Source organism: Mesoplodon densirostris, chromosome 10 (genome assembly GCF_025265405.1).
Source record: "Mesoplodon densirostris isolate mMesDen1 chromosome 10, mMesDen1 primary haplotype, whole genome shotgun sequence".
Lineage (NCBI taxonomy): Eukaryota > Metazoa > Chordata > Mammalia > Artiodactyla > Ziphiidae > Mesoplodon > Mesoplodon densirostris.
This window is the reverse complement of record NC_082670.1, coordinates 22,595,008-22,609,460: the sequence shown is the minus strand read 5'-3', so window position 1 is coordinate 22,609,460 and position 14,453 is coordinate 22,595,008. Positions and strand designations below refer to the sequence as shown.

Sequence of the window (14,453 nt, the reverse complement as noted above, 5' to 3'; positions counted from 1 at the left end):
ATCTATCTCATGATTTGGAGCATTACTTATGAATTTTCTTTAGACATATATTCCCTTTCAGTATTATAGTGATAAAGCTTTGCATGCATAATGATTTTTTAATAATTCTAATTCCCTCAAGATATATACATATATTGGTATAGGAGGCCAGCACTCACTCTAGACACATTTTAACTCTTGCACTGCTTTTACCTCTTGAGGAACAGTCACCTTGCTGTCAGAAAAAATTAAAGGTATTATGGCTAATTTGTAGACTCTTTAAAAATATTTCAGTTTATTAACTCCTCCCCATGGTCACTTTTAAAGACCCCCTAGAAACGAAAAGATTCACTTCTCTGCTGAAACACAGAGAAATTTAGGGACTGCACAAGTTCCCCGTCTAATTACTAGCAAAATTAGCACTAGAAGCTTTGTTACCCAGAGCTTCAGTTGTCCAGTAAGATTTCTACCCACCTATATTGTTTCTCATGAACAGTACCCCTCACTTACATTATTCATCAGCTGTTGTACAGGTAACAGTGGTGACTCTCCTGGCTTGGGTAGTCCACAGTCCCGTGAATAAGACTGGAATTTCAGTCATACCTAAGGAAACAGATTCAGGAAAGTAAATAATAGAAGTGGAGGAAGTTGGAAAGTGGCAAATGACATCAAGCACTTGGTTAGGTACTGCCACTGTGAAAGGCTACAGCATGAGCTGTGATGAAAGCCAGCCTTTGATGTGATCTCAAAGAGAAGTCTAGTATAATCCTTCTCTCTCCATTTCTCTACCTTGCTCCCAAGGGGATTGGGCAAACCTGGAAACACTGCATTTTCTCTATGAGTCAAAGAAAGTTTCCTAAGGGAGAACAGAATGTAGAAGACATCTAGAATTTCCCAAATTGTGGGTTGAGTTCTGAGTTAACTTCTTGCTATATGAGCTTCAGAGAATCTCCTGGTTACAGCCTTCATCTAGCTCATCTGATAGTAATACCTTTCTGTTCAACAATTAGTTCTATACCTTAAAAGTGCCCTCAAAGCATTGGCCTCTGATGCATTGGGTATCATCTTGTTAAATATTCAAGGGTAGAATGACCAGCAACTGGTCTGAGTGTGAGGATGTCATCCAGAATGTGAAGAGGAGGTGGTGACTGTGCTGAAGGATCTGGAGAGAGAACTTGGTGAACCAGGAGAGCAGATGAAAAGGTTGATGTGGGACTCTGTGTGTGTGTGTGTGTGTGTGTGTGTGTGTGTGTGTGTGTATGATACAAAACGAAAGTGGGTGAGTCAGGGCTCTTTCTGAATAGGCTCCACCACACCTATTTCTTGTCATTCCACCACCCCTCGAGCAGTGGTTCTTGACTTCATTTAGTTCTCCAACACTTTTGAAAATATGATGGACATTATGGGTCCTCAGTGTATTAAAATTAACCACTACCATAGTAATGCCCTTTTGAATCTAAATGTTCTTAATTACTCATAGGTCCCAACTGATCCTCTCGGGAAGGAAAAAAGTTGTTGTCTCCAAACAGATCAGGAATCCCTGAAATTTCACCTCTGGTCCCATAAGCCGCATCCCTTTTAAGAGGCTGGTCAGGGGAAAGGCTGCCTCTGGGGGCTCACCTTTTCTAGAAAGCCTCAGCTGACTTCAGTGAGTGGTGAGCCACTCTGCAGAAGTGAGAGTTTCAGGTAGTCAAATGGACAAGTATGAATTTTTGGTTTTTTAACACGTTTTTTCTGGTTACACACATTTTTAAAAAAATTGATTGAATGCTAAATTTGTAATTACTCCTTAGTTTATAAGGACAGAGAGACCAGAATCACATGGTAAATAAAAACATCTCCTGAATTGATTCTCTTTAAACTGTAATTTTTAAAAAATCTTGACTCAGTTTTTTGGGATGTTTGATCTCTGACAGCTGTCAACCTCTATCTTCCCCTTCCCTTCTGCCCCACATCTGGGCAAGTTTATAAGAAATCCCAGTGCCTCCTCACTTGGCACCTGAAGGAAGTTCAAGCTATGCAAGCCCTTATCTATTTGTGCAATGAGAACTATTTCCTGGACCCATCCCCTAACCACAATAAAAACCACAATAAAAACCAGGGCCACTAGCTCTCTCTCTCCTTATGCTACTCAAGCCAGTTCTGGACCAGCTTGGGTGCTGCCCTGCTATCCCCAGAGAGTTCCATGATGAGAGTAATAAATTTTTCATACATTCTTGTCTGTGTGCATGGCATCATCCCTAGTAACTGGGAAGGGGGGTGCATACCACCTCTGTAGTATCATCACATTCACAGTTCAAAGATATGTAACACAGAATGTGAAAGGGTCGTATAATCCCCCATCTACCCTAGTTAACCATGTTGACAGTTTGTTGCATATTTGCCCTGCACAGTCAAATCTTGACACATCCATAACCATTCTGTACCATTCTGGATAAGTTCCTATGCCCATCTTCAGTCCTTTTACCGACTGATGTCCACTGTCTGAACCTTTCCTTCCTTTCTTCATCCCATGTACATGTTCTCTGTGTTTCTGGCCCCTGGCACCACAGATTTCATCTTTCTCATGCCCTTCTCATATTATTCCCTTTTCATATACTTTTCAGGTATACACAAACTTCCTACTCTTGCATTTCATTTGGAAGATTTTCTCCCTTACAACAGGTCCCTTCTTTTCACTGGATTATTGTTTCAGATGGAAAGGTCAGGACTGATAAAGGGATAGCAGTTCCAAAGAAAATACAGAGTTAAACGGGAAGGTATGTAGAACACTGAATGGGAGCATTCACCAGGATCCTAAGTGTGAAAAAAACAATGGACATGAGATTAGATCAGAGCATCAGCAGACAGTTCCAGACCTAAGCAAAGCAACAGAAGGGAAAAACTCAGGAGATTTAATATGGTAGTTTTTAAAGCATCTTACGGATGATGACCCAATGCTCTGATGTCTTATACTCAGAATACCGATGACTTTTTGTAACGCTGAAGATGTGATGGGAAAGCACTAAGGGAATTTCAGGTGACTAAGCTTAAATGAGGGAATCTGAGAATACCAGTATGAAGCATGACACTGTAAACAGATTGGAATTTGGAGTCAAAAGCCAAGGGTTTAACTAAGAAGACCCGATGTGAGACATTAACATTAGAGGAAGCTGGGTGAATGGTATATAAGCACTCTATCTTTGCAACTTTGTTATAAGTCTAAAATTATTCCATAATTTAAAGTTACTAAAAATAAAAGTCCAGGGTTTAAGCCTTGGTGCTGGGGCTTGGGTTTTGTGAATCTGCAATTCCTCATCTGTAAAACAGGATAATGATAATACTCATTTCCCTGTGTGGTTGTTGTGAGGACCAGCTGTGGTTAAGTAAGTGGAAGCACTCTGAAAAACAGCAACGCCCCAGCCAGTGCTGGTCACTATCCCAGGGGAGCATCACACAGGTGTCAGAGGGAAGCAGTCGGCACAAAAGCTGTTTACTATGCAGGTACTAGACACAGGGAACACCAAAGACCCATTTACTGTAAAACATCAGCAGAGCTCTATGGGATCTTTAGGGATTAAACACAGATACAGATCTTCCTGGCATGTTGGCTACAGCAGTGCCATTTATTACATTATTAGAAGAGTTTAGCAGCCATCTCAAAGAGAATAAATAAGAGAGATGGGGGTAGTAAGAAACAGGAAGGCGCGAAGGAACCAAAAGGAAAGTAGCAGCTTCAAAAACCCAAACCTGCCTCTCTGAATGTCCCCAGACCAAAATACACTTAGTGGAGACAGGAAGAAAGGCATTTTCTAGTCTTGACCTACCCAGTACGACTTGGCCAGTGATTTGGAAAACTTGCACACAGCTTGGATTAGACCAGCTCTGCCACCACGTGGATCTTCTGATGGCGGATGAGGTTGCAGTGGCGATTAAAGCTTTTCCCACATTTGTTGCAATGGTGAGGTCGTTCCCGTGTGGCTTCTCTGATGCTCGATGAGAAATGAACGCCGACCGTAGCTCTTGTTGCACTGGCTGCACTGATAGGGCTTTTCTCCCTTGTGGATTCTCTGATGCTGGATGAGACCGGCACTCTGACTGAAGGCCTTCCTACACTCCTTACAGTGGTACCGTTTCTGAATATTGTGGATTCCTCGGTGATTAAAAAGACCCGAACTCCGACTGAAGGTTTTCCCACACTCATTACATTCGTAGGGTCTTTCTCCAGTATGAACTCTTTGATGTCGAACAAGATCTGAGCTCTGAGCAAAGCTCTTCCCACATTCTTCACATCTGTATGGTCCGGCTCCTAAGGGGTTTCCCCAGTACCTCTCTACCCCACCCTTGTGGTCACCAACTTCTCTGTGTCGTGGATCCTGCTGTGATATCTCCCAGGTCTGTCCGTAAGACATTTTCCCATGTGGTTCCACTCTCTTAGGACAGTCTTTCCTTAGCACCATGGACACCTCTCTGTCCTCAGTCTTGGTCATTCCATCTGAAATAAAAAAGACCAGGTAAATGTCACTTGTTCCCTGAGCCTAGTGACAGGAGGGTCACTATGTGCACAGAAATGCAAGGTGCTTCTATCCTGATGTCACTCTACGTCATAGAGTAGGGAGGAGGTTAGAAGCAGAAGGGCCAGTGTGTTAACACCTTCCTCTAGGTAATGAGGGAGGTTTGCCCTCTTTGGTGAAATGCAGCTTGGTCCACCCCAACATGGATGGGGCCTGGAGAGAATTTTTTTTATACTTCTTCATGGGAAGAGAAGGGTCAGGATCAGAGTGGCTTCTTTGGAGTCTTCCCTGGAACTCCCTCCCCTCTGTGAGGCAGGGAGCCTCCAAGTGACCCTTTCCAAGGAAACTGACCTCATGTATACATTCATTCATTCAGTCATTTATGGAACAAGTGCTGAGCTTCTCCTGTTCTAGGTGCTTCAGGCAGTACTTTATGTTTCTAATCCATAACCATCCCGGGTACATCCCCAGCACAAAGCCTTTGCTCTAGCGCTTCTCTCTTTCTGGAAAGCTTGGACCTCAGATAACAGCAAGCCTCACTCTCTCACTTCCTTCAAGTTTTTGCTCAATTCTCACCTTAATTCTTCTATTTAAAACTACAATCTGGGCTTCCCTGGTGGCGCAGTGGTTGAGAGTCCGCCTGCCAATGCAGGGGACACGGGTTCGTGCCCCAGTCTGGGAAGATCCCACATGCCATGGAGCGGCTGGGCCCGTGAGCCATGGCTGCTGAGCCTGCGCATCCAGAGCCTGTGCTCCGCAACGGGAGAGGCCACAGCAGTGAGAGGCCCGCGTACCTCAAAAAAAAAAAAAAAACCCTACAATCTGTGTGCCCCATCCATAGCAGTCATAATCCCCCTTGGGCAATTCTATTTGTGCTTCATTCCATAACACCACCTCCTAACATATCATCTCCTTATTTATATGCTTATTGTCTCCCCCTTGCTACAATCTCATCCCCACGGAAACAGTATCTTTCTGGTTTATTCCCTGAGAAGCAAGCTTGGCACATAGTGGCTGATCAATAAATATTTGCTGAATGAATAAAAGAGAAAGGACTGAAATCAGTGCTATTACTATGGCCTCAATTGACTGGCCCAGGGACCAGCACTGAGGCAAAGGCTGCCTGTAGGACTGGTTCATGTTGGACAGTGTCCAACCAACCCAATTAGACCCTCTCTGCTTGGAGGAGTTGAAGGTGAGAATGGTGACAAACAGACCCAAACTGTCTAAACGTTAGAGAGCAGCTGCTGTGGAATTCTTAGGGTTCCCCAGGTGTGATTCCCACCTTGCAACCCAGAAAAGCCCAAGGAAAATTGTCCCCAACCCCCTCCTTTGACCAACATCTGGCTTTTTCTCCCACATCTAACTGCACTGTCCCTCACACACCTGGATAGGTACCTCTTAGGACTCCTCTGGGGTGAGACCATGGTTCTTCTCCTTTTAGCTGGGAGATGACAACAGGTTTGCAAAACAGAGATGTGCCTGCAGAGAATGGGTCACAAGTGAGATCAGTACTGCTGCCCAAACTTCACATTTATATCTGAAATGCACAAAGGAACTGGGTAGAATATAAAAATGAAGACATTTCTCACCTTTTAATAATAATCATTTATATAGCCTTCCATGACTTACAAAGCACTTTCACATACATTATCAAACTAATTCACCACAAACCCCCCTGATGCTATTATCCCACTTCTTTAAAGAACTAGGAAAAAAAAAAGAACTAGGAAAAAAATAAAAAGGAAGACAGACATATAGCTAGACAGACTATTTAGAAAAAAGTCTGGAAAATATACAGCAATTTGACAAGAGTGGTTACTCCTGGGGAGTTGGACTTAGAGGAACTTTTACTTTTTACTATGTAAACTTATGCATTATTTGGAATTTTTTTACTATCACTATGAATTCTAAACGAAATTCAAACTTGGTGATATAAAGTAACTTTAAATGTTGCTTGGTTAAAAAACCAAACAGCTGGAACTTCTATTTGGTCCTTTTAATCCCAAACACTATGTTACTTTACAAAATAAACTTGTCCTAAATGTATAACACACACCTGCATTGATAGTCCTATAGGGAGAATTCTCTGATCTGTAGATGCCCTCTGGATACTCTCCTGTAGCCACTGTAGATGCTTAATAAATATTTGTTGAATGAATGAATGACTAGATGGATGGATGGGGGAATAGACTTACTCAGATGTACCCTGGAAGAAGGGTTCTCAGCAGGGTTCTAGGTGCAGTTTGGAAAGTAGAAGAAAGGAGAAAATAGATGGAAAATGAAAAATCCAAGTCTATGGGGAGAGGAGGAAGAAAGTAGCAAAGGAACTCACTGGAAAGATGCTCATAAAGGGGGAAAATGAAACCAGAAAGAATTTTAATAAGATGAAGTCATGGGAGTCAGAGGAAGGTCTGCAGTGTGCACAGAATTTACTCATCAAATATAATTTTAATTTAAATCAAGAGATGTGTTCCAAAATCCATGATAACTGTATGACTGGTAGGATAAATGAAATAAATAGAAGTAGGAGGCACAGTGGCAAGAAAAGCTGTGACTTTGATACATATGGAGGTAAAGTGAAAATGAAAACAGGAAACCTCTGCTGTAGATGGGTTACCAGAAGCGTAACAAAGTCAGAAAGAGGCTGTGATGTTATGTGTGGGAAATTAGACAGAATTTGGAGCCAAATGCTGCAGGGAGAGCTAGAATGGGAAGTGCCCACTACTATACCCACTGGTGCCCAGTACTGACACCACTAAGGAGACTGCATACAAGGAAATGGCAAAGTCTATTCCATTGGATTTTCTCATCCAGTCTGCCACCTACTAAGCATATCTCATCTCTTCTGACTGCAAGTGTAAACCCAAATTGACAAGGGTGGCACTGGTAATTTCTGATAAGACCAGTTACTATATATTAAGCATAATGCATGCCAAGTGTTTTTCACAAATTGTTTGTATTCAATGCTCACAACAACCTTCTGAGGTACATTTTTGTTATAGACTGAACTGTGTCATTCCCCACTGCAAATTCATATGTTGAAGCCCTGTTTTTGTTTATTTATTTTATTTTGGCTGCATTGGGTGTTCGATGCTGCACCCGGGTTTCTCTAGTTGTGGCAAGTGGGGGCTACTCTTCGTTGCGGTGCGCGGGCTTCTCACTGCGGTGGCTCCTCTTGTTGCGGAGCACGGGCTCTAGGCGCACGGGCTCAGTAGTTGTGGCTCGCGGGCTCTAGAGTGCAGGCTCAGTAGTTGTGGCACATGGGCTTAGTTGCTCCACGGCATGTGGGATTTTCCCAGACCAGGGCTCGAACCCTTGCCTCCTGCATTGGCAGGCGGATTCTTAACCACTGCACCACCAGGGAAGCCCTGAAGCCCTGTTTTTGGAGATAAGGCCTTTAGGGAGATAATTAAGGTAATTAAAGGTGGGGCCATAATCCAATAGGACTGATGTCCTTAGAAGAAGAGGAAGAACTACCAGAGTGTTCTCTGACTCTCTCTCTGTCTCTCTTTCCCTCTCTCCACAGGCACATGCAGAGAGGAATGCCCATGTGAGGACACAGCAAGAAGGCCGCTCTCTACAATCCAGGAAGACAGGTCTCACCAGAAACCAACTCTGATGGCACTCTGACCTTCAATTTCTAGCCTCCAGAACTATAAGAAAAAAAACTTCTGTTGTTTAAGCCAACCAGTCTGTGATATTCTGTTACAGCAGCCTGAGCAGACTAAGACAATACTATTCTTTTTTTTTTTTTTTATTGGCACCTCAGCCTAGAAGCAGGTGCAACAGTGTGTCCCCACTCTGAGGGAAGGTAAGGAGTCACTCCCTGGTTCCTGGCCCTGAAAGGGGCAGGGCCTGTGGCTGGTGCTCACACCTTCTCGGGTTTTTTTGGGGTCTTTTTTGCGATATGCGGGCCTCTCGCTGCTGTGGTCTCTCCCGTTGCGGAGCACAGGCTCCGGACACGCAGGCTCAGCGGCCATGGCTCACGGGCCCAGCTGCTCCGTGGTATGTGGGATCTTCCCAGACTGGGGCATGAACCCATGTCCCCTGCATTGGCAGGCGGACTCTCAACCACTGCGCCACCAGGGAAGCCCGACAATACTATTCTTAACCCCATTTTTCAGAGGAAGAAACCTTGATCAACCAGTTAAGTAACCTGCCCAGGTACAAGCAGCTTCCAAGAGGCAAAGCCATGATATGAGCCTGTCTGTCAAACCTTGAAGCCCATTCTCTAAAGTTGTGCTCCACAGTGATTCCTAAAAGTCTTCCTAATGTACCACGTGCCAGGAGACAAGAGAGCTTCCAAGATGGTACCAGGGGAAGACTGTATGCAGGGGATCGGGACAAAGACAAGCACACTAGGCACTTGGAAGCACTGAACATTGCTGGTAAAGCGTCTTCTGACCCCCTGGTTTCCCAACTCTGTTTTTTTGTTGGTTTGTACTTGACCAGGTGGGATATGTTCAACACCAGATAAATCCTGTCCCTCACCTGTCTTTCCAATACGGTGGGGCTCCTGAGCAGGGTCACATGTGAGCTGGGGCTCCTTAGGCTGGGACTGAAGGCCCAGTGACATCTGCTCTCCTAGAGAAACTGTCTCTTTAGAGAGGACTTCTCGTCGGTGTCTGTAGGCTAGCATCTAGAAATAAAGAGACAAGATTTGACTTCTGAAGAAATTAACTGTCTAAAGAAACATTTCCCAGAGAGAAGCAGAAAGCTGAGTCTTATTTAATCAGCAAAGTCAAGAGGATACAAAGCAGAGGGCACAAAGGTCCTTGGTGACCTACATATACTCTTTCCCTGGCGAATCTCCCTTCCTACCTCATGTTGTGGTTCATTGAGCTCTCTCTCCAGATCCTCCAGCAAAATCACTGCCTCTTCCCCATTCTCTGGACAGTGCTCCTGCACCCAGCCCTGCAACTCCTTGGGCAGGATACACAGGAAGTGCTCCAGCACCAGCAGGTCCAGAATCTGCTCCTTCGTGCTCACATGCGGCCTCAACCACTGGTAGCAAAGATCACGGAGTCGGGTGAGAGCCTCCCTTGGTCCAGGGGTCTCTTGGTAGCAGAGCTGTCGAAAGCGCCTTCGGAAGATCTCTCTTGCCAGTGGATTACTGTGTTTCAGTCCGGATTCCTGCATTTGGAGGTGACTTTCTTCCCAAACATCACGAGCTTGAACATCCAGGGATATAACCTCCTTGGAGTCTGTATTCATTTTGACCTTGAACAGCTTAAAAGGCACCCTCTAGCTGGAGCTATGTTTTAGAAACACCTTTGGAAGTTCCCTCCTAAGCAGTAAAAATCATTGTTTAGGTAGAAAAATGGCAATAGTTAATGATAAAAAAACTGATAATATAAGCAACTGTCATACACCTAAAGCTCTTCACTGAAAGTAAAGTGACTTGGTGACCAAAGATGAGAATAGTGGAAAATATAAGGTCATAATGTACAAAAAGCATAGGTTTTCAAGTTACCCAGACCTAGGTTTTATTCCAGTTCTAACTTTTACTAGTTGTTTGACCTTGTGCCAATTTCTTATCTTGTTTCAATCTCAGTTTTTTAATGTGAAAAAGAAATAACAATAATACCATACAGAGTTCACGGAGGAATTAAGGGCCATACAGATCACTCAGAATGGTTAAAAAGTTCAGACTCACTGTATAAAAATCAAATTAGAGAAAGAATAAATGGAAATATTGTTCTTGCCTTTAAAAATAATTTTTTTAATTTATTTATTTGGCTGTGCTGGGTCTTATTTGTGGCACGGGGGATCATTTAGTTGCGGGGGGGGGATCTAGTTCCCTAACCAGGGATAGAACCCGGGCCCCTTGCATTGCAAACACGGAGTCTTACCCACTGGACCACCAGGGAAGTCCCTGTTGTCCTTGTCTTTGACTAAATGAACTAACTTTTATTGAAATCTTTACTTGAGTTTTTAAAATTAATCTTCAAAACAACCATTAAGGCTGGTTTCATTTTTACTAAATTTACAGAAAGGAAAGCTTAGGTCGACTCCAAGTCCTGTGAGCTTTCCACACTGCTCTGCTGCTTCCTAAGAGTAGCAGCCAACACTGCACAACAGTCTACAACATGCTTTCAGATACAAGACCATATTTAATCCTCACAATTACCCTCTGAGGTTTGATTACAATCACTATTTCACTAGATAAGAAATGGGGGCCAGGGGAAGTTAAGTAAGTTTCTTAAGGTCAAATTCTTTGTGCAGACAGTCCTAAGAATCCACAGAAGCCCAAGAGAAAAGTGTGCTCATATCCAGGCAGTGCCTGAGACCCAAGAGGACTGAGTGTCTCCAAAGAGTCAGGAGTGCAGACCAGAAGCTGAATTCCAGCTTGACAGGCCCTGTGGCAGACAGCTAGCTAGGAAATCGGAATCAGGGGCTTAGGGGTGGGAGGGGAAGAGCAGGGAGCCCTGATTGTGTACCTTTAATTTCTAGGCTCCTCAGGGATTTGTACGCACTCCAAGGTTTGAGAATCAATGAACTAAGGGAAAGGGAATCGGAAAATGTCACATTCTGCACTTGACAAGCGGTCCATTCAACGCCCCTTCATCTGCTTTTAGAACCAAAGAGTTAGAGTGTATAGACACTGGCTCTCCACGAGGAAGGCTGCAAAAAGTCTTTACAAAATTGTCTTTAACTTCCTTGTCCCCGAGGATATTTCCCCAGACTCCAGGCGTTTCCTGCCCTGAGTCCTAATCCTGCTGCCGTTATTCACCGCGGTGACCCTCCCCGAGACCTCTCCCGCTTAACGTCCCCCCAGCCCAGGTGACGGAACAGCTCCAGGAACGCGGAGCACGACCACCGCCCCCTCCCCCCACTCCGCCCTCCCCGGGGCCGAGGCTCACTTTCCACACCCCTTTCTCAGGCACACCCACCCAACCCCGGTTCCCGGGATGACTCACCGGACCTGGAAAAGGTGAGGAGGTTGGGGGCTCCAGCCCCGACGCTGGGAGGAGCGCGCCGGGAACAATGGCCCTGCGGGGAAGACGCCAGCCCACTGCGCACGGGCACTTCCGGCCGGTCTAGGATTCAGTGTCTCGTTTCCTACCTCCTGCGCGTGGCTCACCTGGAACCAGCCGCCGATTTCGAGGGCGTTCGGTTCGATTTCAACGGTGAATCACATAATCAGAATTCGTTACGTGTGTGGGCCCCAGATAGATTTTATTTATTTATTTATTTATTATTTTTTTGCGGTACGCGGGCCTCTCACAGCTGCGGCCTCTCCCGTTGCGGAGCACAGGCTCCGGACGCGCAGGCTCAGCGGCCATGGCTCACGGGCCCAGCCGCTCCGCGGCATGCGGGATCTTCCCGGAGCGGGGCATGAACCCGTGTCTCCTGCATCGGCAGGCGGACCCTCAACCACTGCGCCACCAGGGAAGCCCCCATGATGCATTTTAACAACAAAACTGTAACTGTGTAAATTTCTTTAGTTGTTTTACGCAACCTAGCCGTCTGAGGTCATTAAATAAACTCAAGCTTCATCTTTACTTCAGTTTCTTCCAAATATCCAATAACTATGTATTAAGAGCACCAGCATGAAGAAAACTTGCCCCCAATCCTGATCATTTTCTCCAGCATACCTCACTTGCAAAGCCCTCAGTACAACTTTCCTAAAAACTATAAAATGGGAGTAAATGCTCAACTTCTCTTGGGATTTAAATGTGTTATTCTCTTCCATTTTTGATGCCTATCTGTGACAAGTAAACACGGTTTTCATGCTCTCAAATATCTCACTAACAGTTAATTAGGCTCTTTAACTGGTTTATGTGTGCTTGTTAAGTAGGTCAACTATAGGACTCAGGCCGGTTAGACTCTAGGGTCAAGTGGACAGCACATTGAACTTCCTTGTGGTCCAGAGAAAGACTGGCTCCCACTTGTCTGTTTGGAGGAAGATTCCCCTATAGCAGTACCTTGATGAGTGTCTTGGTACAGAAGGGATTATTTTTAACTTAGAATTGGGACTTTCTACTCAAAATATTTAAAATGCCATTAGCTCAGAGACAACAGGAAATGCTGACTACATGCCTTACTAAAAAGATTGAGGGTCACCTGAATCTGGAAACAGGCATATTGGGATACTGACTTTACTGTGTGTTATGTCGTAAGCTCAAAAAAAGAAGAAGGAGGAGAAGGAGGAGAAAATGTTTTGGAGGATTGGTAACACAGAGATTGAGGGAACTAGCTGGTATGTGGTTAGATTCAAGTGTAAAAATATTTGTGTCCCATACAAATCTTCACTAACCCACCATGTAAGAGGTTTCAGTAAGCAAGTGGGTACACTGATCTGCTCTATGGATGTCAGCAACTGTTTTTTCAGCTCAGTGTTTGATCATGGAACTTTTGAACATGGTGACCATAACTACCATGATAAAGGATGTGCATAGTCTCAAAAAAAAAAAAAGCCTTTCTTTCACTAAAGCTAATCAAGACACCACCACTGTTGAGCCACAACAAATCCGAAACCCTAGATATGGTGTAATATCCCAGTGGGAACAGCCAGTCACCTAATGGCAAGTTGATTACATTGGACTCTCTATGACAGATCTAACAAAATCTTACTTCAAAGCAATAGACACTTGTGTTGGATTTGGGTTGGCTTTCTGTGCCTACCATGCTTTTGCCAGTACTGACTTGATGAAAGCTCTATGCACACCAGCCCCAAATTAGTTGGACATTAAAATGAAATGATTTTCCCCTCAATCTCTATTATTAATTGGATACTTGTGAATCCTTTCCTGTCCTTTAATGATGCCTTGACAGATCCCATAGCTTTCTGGTCAATTTTATGTATTAAAGGTCTCATCCAATTTGTTTCTAATTTAAAATTGTATTATCTATTGAATAAGTTATAGAGCCACAGATTCAAAATACAAAAAGTACAAAAGGGAATACACTGAAACAACTCCATTTGACTTTTCTCTTCTGTTGAGCTTGACAATGGTATTGCAGTTCTGTAGGAAAATGTCCTTATTTTTTAAGATTTTTTATTTTTTTTGGCTGCACTGTGTGGCATGCAGGGCCTTATTTCCCCAACCAGGGATTCAACCTGTGCCCCCTGCTTTGAGAGCACAGAGTCTTAACCTTTGGACCACCAGGGAAGTCCTGTAAAATGTTCTTATTTTTTAGAGATGGGAACTGAAGTGTTCAAGGGTGGTATTATCATGATGTCTATAATTTGCTATCAAATACTTCAGCCAGAGAGTATGTGAGAGAGAGCGCAAATATGGCAAAATGAATACTTATAAATGTAGGTGAGTATATGATGTTCATTACACATAAACCTTTGGGAGTAACTATGTTTCAGAATTCAGATTTTTTAAGACTATAAAAAAAAAAAATCCGAGTTCAGTTCACTTCGAGATTTGCCTCAGATGAGTTTTAGTGCCAAATTCATGGCAGAAAAAAGTTTTCAGAATTTTATAGATTTTGGAACTGTGGATAAGGGATCCTGGATATGTACTAGTCTCCCTCTCTCCCTCTCCTCCCCCCCGTCTATTTAAACATTTTCAAATTTAAGAACTATTTAATAAAAATTTCCATCCTACTCCTACCCCCTGTCACCTAATTTCATCCCCTAGAAACAGCCAAAACCTTTGATTTCTTCTGTAGGTCTTCAGAGATATTTTATACATATAGAAGCAAATATTTATTTATAAGTTATCTCCATTATTTTATACAAATAGTAGAATATTATGCATACAGCTCCCCATTTTGCTTGTTTAATTTAACAATATATCTTGGAGTTTTTCCCATAGCCATAGACATAGATTTACCTCTTTATTTTTGACAGTTGTATAATATTTCATCATGTAGATTTTTTTTTTTAGGCAGTCCTCTATGGATGAGCAATTAGATTATTTCCAATTATTTTCTATTTATAAACCATACTAAATTAAATAGTTTCATACATACATCATCTTACTCATGTATGATATATCTCTAGGGTAAATTCCTAGATGT

General features: G+C 43.5%; 1 protein-coding gene across 2 annotated transcripts; it reads right to left on the bottom strand.

Moving 5' to 3' along the window:
* Positions 1 to 3,890: 3,890 nt before the first annotated feature.
* Positions 3,891 to 9,689, bottom strand: LOC132497338 (zinc finger and SCAN domain-containing protein 9-like). Of its 2 annotated transcripts, XM_060110454.1 has the most exons (4): positions 9,297 to 9,689; positions 8,967 to 9,114; positions 5,871 to 5,954; positions 3,891 to 4,453 (listed from the first exon to the last, which is right to left on the bottom strand). In XM_060110454.1, the coding sequence occupies exons 1-4, from the start codon at positions 9,687 to 9,689 to the stop codon at positions 3,891 to 3,893; spliced, it is 1,188 nt and encodes a 395-aa protein (XP_059966437.1). The 2 variants fall into 2 exon arrangements, with proteins under 2 accessions (XP_059966437.1, XP_059966438.1); XM_060110455.1 differs by lacking the exon at positions 5,871 to 5,954.
* Between the last annotated feature and the right edge of the window lie 4,764 nt (positions 9,690 to 14,453).

Bases quoted from the DNA above. Each gene is read 5' to 3' on its own strand.
- LOC132497338 (XM_060110454.1), bottom strand. From the start codon at position 9,689: ATGAATACAGACTCCAAGGAGGTTATATCCCTGGATGTTCAAGCTCGT. The intron at 9,115-9,296 runs GTAGGAAGGGAG...CTTTATTTCTAG, and splicing joins TCAATGAACCACAACATGAG to ATGCTAGCCTACAGACACCG. The intron at 4,454-5,870 runs GTACCTATCCAG...TTTTTATTTCAG, and splicing joins CCCCAGAGGAGTCCTAAGAG to ATGGAATGACCAAGACTGAG.